General features: G+C 38.2%; 1 protein-coding gene across 1 annotated transcript; it reads left to right on the forward strand.

The window, feature by feature from the left end:
* The first annotated feature begins 920 nt into the window (after nucleotides 1-920).
* fam53c (family with sequence similarity 53 member C) lies at nucleotides 921-8,264 on the forward strand. Its single transcript, XM_037780876.1, has 5 exons — nucleotides 921-1,004; nucleotides 3,631-3,876; nucleotides 3,983-4,043; nucleotides 4,125-4,957; nucleotides 6,741-8,264. Exons 2-5 carry the CDS (start codon nucleotides 3,799-3,801, stop codon nucleotides 6,990-6,992), a joined length of 1,224 nt encoding a protein of 407 aa, XP_037636804.1. The 5' UTR covers nucleotides 921-1,004; nucleotides 3,631-3,798; the 3' UTR covers nucleotides 6,993-8,264.
* The last annotated feature ends 1,692 nt before the right edge of the window (nucleotides 8,265-9,956 follow it).

A 9,956-nucleotide genomic window follows, 5' to 3' on the forward strand; every position in this document is an offset into this window, starting at 1 on the left:
CAAAACCACCCTCTGTATTGGTATGCTCCAAAGGCTATAAATACTCCTCTAAACTGCTCCCCTCAGATATAAACTATATAATGACTGGCTTTTCCAAAAAGTTTTTTATATACATATATTTTTCCTTTTTTTTCTTTCTCTTCCTTTTCCTCATAACAAACTAAAATAAAATGAATTATGGATAAAACAAAATGGAAAGAAAAATAAATTAAAGAAAGAAAAATAAATAAATAAAAATAGATAAATAAATAACAAAAAATGAATAAATAAAAAAGAAAGACAGAAAAACTTTGAAAAAAGCGAACATAACTGGGCAAGATCAATATTGTGTGACTGTGTACAGTGTGTGTGTGTTTGAGAGGGGTGAGGGTGGCTGGCTGTCAGTGAGGGTGCAAATCAAATTAAGCCAAGATTAAAAAGAATAAGATAAAATAAAGTGAAATAAATATAAATAGGTAGATAAATAGAAGTAAAAGAATGATGGCTAAAAGGATGGTGTTTATTGTGTATAATTTTCAATATTTTATTTGTTCTTGTTCTGTATGCACCTTGTCCGTTTACTCTAATTCAATAACCTATGAGCCATGTTGTTTGTAAATTTGAATTTGTTCAATAAAGTATATATATATATATATATATATATATACTATATTAGAATATTTATATCATAAATAAACTACATTTATTTGTCATTTTTATCCTTTTTCATGTTATGCTGTGGCTTTATTTAGAATGGCTCAACTATGGGGGTGTTAACAAAACAGAGACGTCCAAAATAAGTGCAACATATGTTGTTAAAAATGTAATTTCAAGTAGGAACACGTTAAAGAGATTATATTAGAAACGTATGCGCTGTATAAACATGATGTGGTTTTCTTTGTGGTATCAAAAAAAAAACAACCTCTGTAATGGTATGCTCCAAAGGCTATAAATACTCCGCTGAGCTGCTGCCTGTCCGGTGCGCTGTGTGCAGCTTCGGTTGCTAAGGAACCAGCTGAACGCAGGTAACACATCAGCTGTAGCATGCTAACATGCTAACAAGCAAACACACTGCGTAACCAAAGCTAATGCTACAACTAATGCAGTTATACATTAACGTTGTGTATCGTTACATGTATTAACACCAGTTGTCGTGTTGTAGTCTAACTGTATCACAGCTTCAAACCGTTACAATGACAAGCCATTGAACCGTTAGCTTAGCATGTAAGCTAACTAGTAGTCTTGTTATCAGCTAGCCAACAAGCTAACATGCTAACAGCTATGTGCTGCATCGTGCTGCTGAGCTAGCTCACTGTATATGCTGTGCTCACCAGCTAAAGTGTGTGTGAGTTTAAGCCAGTAAATGTAGCCCAATGTTATTACAAAGTCCTATATTGTCAATGACAAACAGTTAGCTAATGTTGGAGTTTTAATTGGCTGTTTTTCTGTAGATAAGCTGCACAACACTGCCTTAAACATATTGATTGGTTTGCATATTAGTAAAAGGCCAGAACTACTTAATTAATAGTGTTTTGTGCTAGATGTGTCTATGTACCATATCATTCATTTGTAGTGTCTGATTTAGATTTAGCCAGTCAATATAGTGTTATTACACAGTCCCACATTGTCAATGACAAACAGTTAGCTACCTAAAGTTGGAGTTTTAATTAGCTAGCTGGTTTATGTAGATAAGCTGGGCAACACTGCCTTAAACTTATTTATTGCACGTTAGTAAAAGGCCAGAACTACTTAATTAATAGTCTTAATTAATGTGTTGTGCTAGATGTGTCTATATATCATTCATTTGCAGTAATGTTAAAGTTTGTAGACATGATTGTAAAGTTTTAAATGAGCTGGTGGTTGACAGCTCTGAGCAAATGGAGTCAGAGGTTTTAACAGTGGTTGAGGCTACAGGATGAGGTTTAGCCTGTGCCTTCTGTGTCTTGTGGCATGTGGATCTCTAGGCTAGCATATAGCACCATGTTTGCCACAAGGAGGAAGGCCCTGGAGGCCACATCTGACTGCCAGCAGCAGCAAGTGTTGAGTAGGACTTCAGATTATCATTTGAAGTTGATAAACATCATGTTTCATTATATTACTCAAAAGTAAGATATAGCTAGCTGTGTTTTGGTAGATAAGGGCAAGCTGAGCAACACTGCCTTAAACTTATTTATTGGTTTGCACGTTAGTAAAGCAACACATCCTACTTATTTAATAGTCTTAATTAATAGTGTTTTGTGCTAGATGTGTCTATATATACCATATCATTCATTTGTAGTAAGTTTGTAGACACGATTTGTTAAAGTGAAAGTTTTAACTGAGCTGGTGGTTTGACAGCACTGAGCTCTGAGCAAATGGAGTCAGAGGTTTTAACAGTGGTTGAGGCTACAGGATGAGGTTCAGCCTGAGTCTTCTGGCATGTGGATCTCTAGGCTAGCAATGTAGCACCATGTTTGCCACAAGGAGGAAGGCCCTGGAGGCCACATCTGACTGCCAGCAGTCAAGTGTTGAGTAGGACTTCAGATAAAAAAAAACATTTGAAGTTGATAAAGATCATGTTTCATTATGTTGTCTGGTTTTGGGTGTCAGCTGTAAATGTGCTCCAGGTTTTTGCACTTTTTTAAAAGAGCAGTGCAAAAAGGCTAAAAGGCCAGGTTCCATTTTAATGCAGTGGTTAGAGTTTGTTTTGTAGTTTCAGTTTGAGATGTACATTTTTTTTGTGCTGTGCAAAGGTTTGCTGGGATGGGCCGGTGCGGGTTAATCTTCAGAGATGTTTGTGGATTGAGTAACCATTAGATCTTAAAAGCTAACTGTGCCACTTGCAAAGGAAATATCAGAGGAATGTGTGTTAATGAAATGGGCATGCAGGCTGTTTTGTGGCCCTCTGCTTTACATCACACCATTTTGGCTTTTCTTGGGTAATATAAGCCCTTGAGACCTGGTCACTATTCTTTTGTCCCCCCCCTTGCAAAGATACTATGGCATGCTTCCAACACCTATCCCCATTCATTTTTCACACACTTCCCCCATTTTTTCCCTTTTTGCCTCTCCCTCCCCCTTCCTTTTCACTTCTCAACTCTTGTCATTTGTGTTTATTGGACCCAACTGACTTTGATTGCTATGGCATTTCCCTAAAGTTTTTTTCACTCTGGACTGCTTGTTCTTTGAAATTTCACTAGGGCCATGTTTGTAGTCCCAGTGAGAAATGGCCATGTTCACTGTGCATGATGGAATGTGAAGTGTTTCTTTGTTCTGGATCTCCTCTCGTCCATGTGTGCTCTCTCTCTGCCTCTGTGAACATGAACTTCTTCCTTTCATGTGTGCATGAGGCAGCACATAGAGCCTGGGTTGTGTATATTAATATGTGGTCAGTACTTGGAGTACATTTATTCAGACATTTTGTTCTTCTTTCTGTAGGCTTTTCTGCACTACCACATGTATATGTTATAGCATGTTGGAGGAAAGTCCCCATTAGCAGATTTTACACTCCTATTGGACGGCTCTGTCTAGCAATTTATAAGCTACTGTTAAATCAATTTGATTTTTTTCAATGCAGTGCTTTCTCTGTAATGTGTTTGTGTGTGTGTGTGACCATTTTCAGTTAATCTTTGACATTGTTTCATACGGATCCCTTCTCATCTGTCCCTCTAGGTGGCATAAAAATGACGTTGGCATAGTGAGAAAGCTGGTCAGTCTGGCTGGTTGAGGTGTGGAGGGGACACCACAAACCACGCCAGGATTCTGACTAACACAATTTCCACTACCCTCAGTAAATCTCCTCATCATCTCCATGTCTGTCCCTGGACTGTAGCTACAATTATGGTGACGCTTATCACAGAGCAGCTCCGTAAGCAGAGTTTGGAAGAGCCTTATTACAAGGCTTTCTCGTTCAATGTGGTGAGTTGAATACAAAACTAATTTGTCCTTTTTAAAAGGCTTGTTTTTCCTTGATGCACTTAGTTTTATGGCTTCTGGTTTTTAAGTTATTATATTTCTGTTTCAGTCATTACCTGCAGTGGGCTCCAGTCCCACTGTCTCGTGGAGTGCTTGTAGATCGACACAAGGTAAGTTCATTGAATTAAGTGCAGTATTTGCAACCTTTAAGTGGGGAAATCTGTTTCATGTCTGTCTTTTGGCATTTTCAGAGACCAGCTCAGCTACACACCCATCATCCAAAGCTAACCTTCTGGGTGATTCCTGTGGACTAGACTCCCCATGGTGTCCTTCCCACTCTGGAGAACCTCTCCAGAGACCAGAGGTTTCTTTTACAAACCAGGCTTTCCAAAGCTCACCTCCACCACCACCTCCAAAACGCCACTGCCGGTCCCTCTCTGTTCCAGAGGACCTGTCTCAGTGTCGCTCCACCTGGCATCCTAGTGCATCCAAGGTTTGGACCCCGGTCAAACGTGGCTGCCGAAGTGGAGGAGCATCTAGTTCGAGCTCTGGAGCCAGCTCTTTGCCACTTTGTGGTCCCAGTTCCTCTTTCACCTCTTCCTCCCTGCACTCATCTTCTAGCCCTACCTTCTTTAGCCTAGCACTGTCCTCTGACTCCCCACTACCATGGAGCTTCTCATGGGACCCCTGTGACAAATTGAAAGGAGCCTGTTCTGCCTCCTTTGCTACTCCTTCCTCCTGCTCCTCCTCACCAGCCCCCCTGGTTTCTCACTCAGTGCTGCAGCGCCGCTTCTCCCTCTCCCCTGTGCACATTCAGGATGCCTCCGTGGTGCTCCTGCCCCCCCAGCCCTCCCCTGCTTCTGCTTTGACATATGGCTGCTCTGGCATGGAACACCCGGCCCTGTCTCCGTCTCCCACTTCAGCCTGCAGCACGCCATCCTCCTCCAGGCGCGACCTGCACCCGGCGCTGCCGCGATGCCACTCGCAGCCTTGCGACATGCGCAAACCTCGCTTGAAGAGGCGCCATGACCCAGATGTTCTGCCCTGCCCCAGGCCAGGCCTTGACTTCAGCAAGATGACACAGGTGAGCAAGAAAGTCCAGTGGGCTTTAGGTAGTATGTATGTATATATTGAGATACGCATAGTTTATTGTATTGTTAAGTAATCAGCAGGCCTGGGTTCACTTGTGCCAATGTTTTCTTTCCTGTGGATGTTGGAGGGCAATAGTAAGCCTCTGGCAGTGCCACATCCCCCACGACTTGGCACTGCTAAACGTGGCCCCCACACCATCTCTTCATTATAGACCGGTGTTTATGTTGGGATGATTATTGAAGAAGTGGGCCCCCAGATTTGTTTCCATAAACCTGTCTCCGTCAAGTCAGTGCAGTCAGGATTTGGTTCAGGGCTCTGTTTTTTTGTGCAGGCAAGAGAAGCATCTCAAGCCTCAAGCAGCAATTATCCTATCTCCACTCGGCTATGATGCATTCTACTGAACGCCGTTCCAGCCAGTTTCACCCATTCATAATTACACTCCTGTCACTGGTTTCCCTGGTTGCAACTGCTTAGTAAAGCAAAACTAACTTACCACTTTTCCTTGATATGAGAAGTTCACAGGCTCTTTTTGCAAAATCTTTAAATGCAGACTTTTTCTGACAATTTGGGGAGCTTATTTTTAAAGGGACAGTTTGGCCCAAAATCAAAAATACATATTTTTAGTATTTTTGTATTGCTATTTATCAATCTTGATTGTTTTGGTGTGAGTTGCAGAGTGTTTGAGATATCAGCTGTAGAGATGTCTGCCTTCTCTCAACGATGGAACTAGATGGCACTCTGCTTGTGGTGCTCAAAGTGCCAAAATTATACATTTGTAAAACTCAACAGCGATGCCTCTTTACAGAAACCATGACCCGGTTTCTCAAAATAATCCACAGACCTTGTTGTGAGCGGTTTAATGAAGGAACTATTTTCTTTCTACCTAACTACACCCGCCAATCGAATCACTTTGCAGAAGGAAGTGTACATTTCGATTTGTGCTTGTGACTACGGTTGTAGTTGGTTAGAAAACAAGATAGTTCCTACATGAAACTGCTCACAACAAGGTCTGTGGATTATACTGACTAACCGGGTCATGATTTCTGGAAAGAGATGTTGCTGTTGAGTTTTTCAAAGGTATTTTTTTGGCACTTTGAGCACCACAGTGCCATCTAGTTCAATTATAGTCGAGAGAAGGCAGACATCTCTACGGCTGATATCTCCAACACTCGACAACTCGCACCAAAACAATCTAGAGTGATAAATGGCACTACTACAGTTAAGAGGAATAATATGTAGTTTTAATTTTGGGGTGAACTGTCCCTTAAGTTCACTTCTCACTTATTTTGCGCTAATATTATATCCCCAAGATGAACCACCCGGTACACACTTATCTTATAGTTAGGTTGCTAGAAAGTTACAATATGTTGTCTTGCTGTATGTCAAATAGTTAGTCTGTTTCATATTTAATGGGATTAAATGCCATTTATGTAAATAACAACATTTTAAGCGTCTGTAGTTTCCAGAGTTAATGCTGTTTAGTTTGATTCTTTGTTAGTCAGGTCACGTCACACATGTCAGCCAAGCCCATTAACTCTATCAGCTGATCTATACTTAACCAAAGAAACGGGCGCTGCCATCCATGCAGACTTCCTGGCATTGCCGTTGATGTCATCACCGCACCGCCTATGTTTTATTACCTTTTGGGTGTGGATCCTGGAGCAGCATTAATGAGCAATGAGAGTTAGACTTAGGGCCCCAGGTGTTTTTCCACATGTTGAATGCTAGAATTGTGACATGATAATAATCCCGACTCTTCTTCTTCTCCTCTGTAGATTGGTAATCCCGAGAGCCTAGCGTGTGGTACAGGTGGCTGCATATTTCCAGCGTCTTCCCAGGCAGAGCATCGCTCGGCCTTCTCCCCCGCCGAGATCCTGGGACGAGCCAGCATCGGACCACTAAGTGAAAGTGAAGAAGAGGAGGAGGAGGACGATAACAGAAAAAGGACTGCAATAGACGGAGGGCAAAAGATTGTTTTTGAAAGGGACTGCATAGAACTGGACTTGAACCTTATAGAAGAGAACTGACCACTCGCTGACGCTCCGAGTGTGATGACTGCGTTCATAACTATGTTAAGCACACCTAGTAGGCTTTGTGCGCTCTTCTGGCAGCGTCCTTGGGAACCTGCTGCCCTCCTAAGGCAACATGTCCAGAGTTCATAATCAAGAACCAAGCAATTAGAAGCTAATGAAATTACAATGATATGATTGTAACACTAGTTTTACTATTCAACATTTCACACAAAAAAAATGTCACAGTGCCTGCCTATTCAACACTCCATAGGGAAATGTGCATGAGCAAATAAGCTAGTTTTCATGCACACAGACAATATTTTCATATTGATACAAGTCTTAATTTGTGTTAACCATTTTGTCTGCATCTTGATATCCTCATCAAAGAACTCTGTACACTGGAGTAAGCAGAATATTTGCTCATGAGTGATTTAAATACACATTTAAAAGTCAATAGATTATTGGAATAGAGGTAAGCATACTTCAGTGCCCCATCAGATACTGGCATAGTTTGTATTTGGTTCTCAGAATTTGAACATGACTGTACTGTATTTGAGCTGTTAAAGGTGCACACAGGTCAAAATATAATAGCCCAACCTACATAAGAATACTGATCTATATATAAATATAAATGCTCTCCTGTATGTTAAACATTCCAGGATTTTACTGATGTTCCTTAAATCCTTCACAGACCCTAAAGACAACATTTACTGCAGTTCTGTCATTGATTTACCTTTCTTTGTAGTAACTCTACATCATCTAAGGGAAAGTTTTCTTGTCCTAGTAGAACGGACCCTTCAACTTTTTGTTCATATGTTCTTTTTGGAGTTTACTCAATTGCTTGAACATAAAACTGACCTCGTCAACAACCACAATAATAATACTGCTGATACTGTAAACTGACCATGCCTTAAGCTTAAAACACAGAGTTCTTGGTGCTCTGGTCTTTTTTTCACAGCCAGACAATTTTTTTGCAATCTACATTTTTGCGCTGATTTCAGATATTTTTCGAACAGGTGGCACACATGCACTATAATAATAGTCATTTGAATTGATGCTGCAGCTGGACTCCATAGGGCACAATGTAATGTACTGTATGCACAGTGGTTAGAGTGAGTGCACACGTCGAGCCAATTCTGCGTGTTTGACAAAAGGCGGTGGCGATGCAGATGATTTGGTGGCCTTTCAGAAATGATTTTTTCATGTGTTTTCAGATGGAAATATTACTGTTGCACAATTTATGTACAAATAAAATTTAATAGAGAATGATATTTTTTTTTCGAAAAAGTGTCTTGTCTTCCATTCACAAATAACTTATCCTGCTTGTAGTCAAATGAAAGGGGCACATCAGTATGAGGGGTGGAAGTAACAAAAACAATTGATTAATAATGGAAGTGATGAAAAATGTATGTGAATTGAACACTAGAGCCATAAAAATTAAAGTGAAATGAAAAATGTAGTGATAAACAATCAAGTGATTTGATTGATTTAAAGCTGATTTGACCGAAACCGTCGTGATATGATGAAAACAGAGCAGTGTTTCATCATATTCGCCATCTTACATTCATCATTCACAACGCAAAATTGTTATTTATTTATTTATTTATCTATTTATAGAAAAAGAAAAAGGGAAGTGATGAAAATGCTTACAAATTAATGATGGAAGTGATGACAATGTATGTGAATTGAGCAATAGAGCCATAAAAATGGTTGTGAAATGAAAAATTGAGTGATAAATTATCAAGTGATTTGATTCATTTAAAGCTGATTTGACTAAAACAGTCATGATATGAAAACGGAGCTGTCTTTATCAATTAATTTCTGTCACTTCCACCCCTCATACATCAGGCCAATAGATTATTATAGTGACACCTGGTGGTTGATGTCAGTATAATACTGATGTTGCATATAAAATAAAAGTGTTTAATTAATCCTGACTTTATTAAAACAGCAGATATCAACATTTTCTGTTTGGGGGGCAAAATAAAGTTTTCACAATAAAAGCTGATTATAGCTACAGCTATAACAGAATAACAAAGACGCGGATAAAAGTTAAAGTAAACAAAAAAAGTACACAAAAAAAGTTTTATAATGATATAAAGAAGACACTGAACCTAATATTAATATAAAATAAGCCAGTATACACAGGTAAAAAAATTAAATTAAAAAGAATATAATAAAATAAAATCTATTTATATATACATATATATACTGTATACATATAAATTCACATACATTTTTTTTTTCAATATTATATTTATTGTTTTTTGTTCATTTTGAAACAACATTCACAAACGTCCCCAATAATAATGTTCTCGGTACAAAGAAACTTAACAAACCTAATATTAATATAAAATAAGCCAGTATAGATACAGGAAAAACATATTATATACAAGTAATACACAAGTAAAAAAATAAAATGAAAAAGAATAAAATAAAATAAAATCTATATATATATATACTGTATACATATATATATATATATATATATATATATATATATATACACATCAGGGCCAATAGATTATTATAGGGACACCTAGTGGTTGATGTCAGTATAATACTGATGTTGCATATAAAATACAGTGTTTGATTAATTCTGACTTTACTAAAACAGCAGATATCAAGGCAACATTTTGAAAAAAGTTTTATAATGATATAAAGAAGGACTCTGAACTTAACAAACCTAAAAGTAATATAAAATAAGCCAGTTTATATACAGGAAAAACATATTATATACAAAAAATAGATAAATAAATAAAAAGAATATACACAAGTGAAAAAAATAAAATGTAGGAGACTTTATATGTATACAGTATATATATATATATAATTTTTTTTTCAATATTATATTTATTGCTTTTTTGTTCATTTTGAAACAACAGAACAAACATTCACAAACAAAAAAAAAAGTTTTATATTGACATTAAGAATGCATGTTGTAGTGAATATTGGTGCATGTGTTTGTGATGTTCAGGT

This window comes from Sebastes umbrosus, chromosome 9, assembly GCF_015220745.1.
Source record: "Sebastes umbrosus isolate fSebUmb1 chromosome 9, fSebUmb1.pri, whole genome shotgun sequence".
Taxonomy (NCBI): Eukaryota; Metazoa; Chordata; class Actinopteri; order Perciformes; family Sebastidae; genus Sebastes; species Sebastes umbrosus.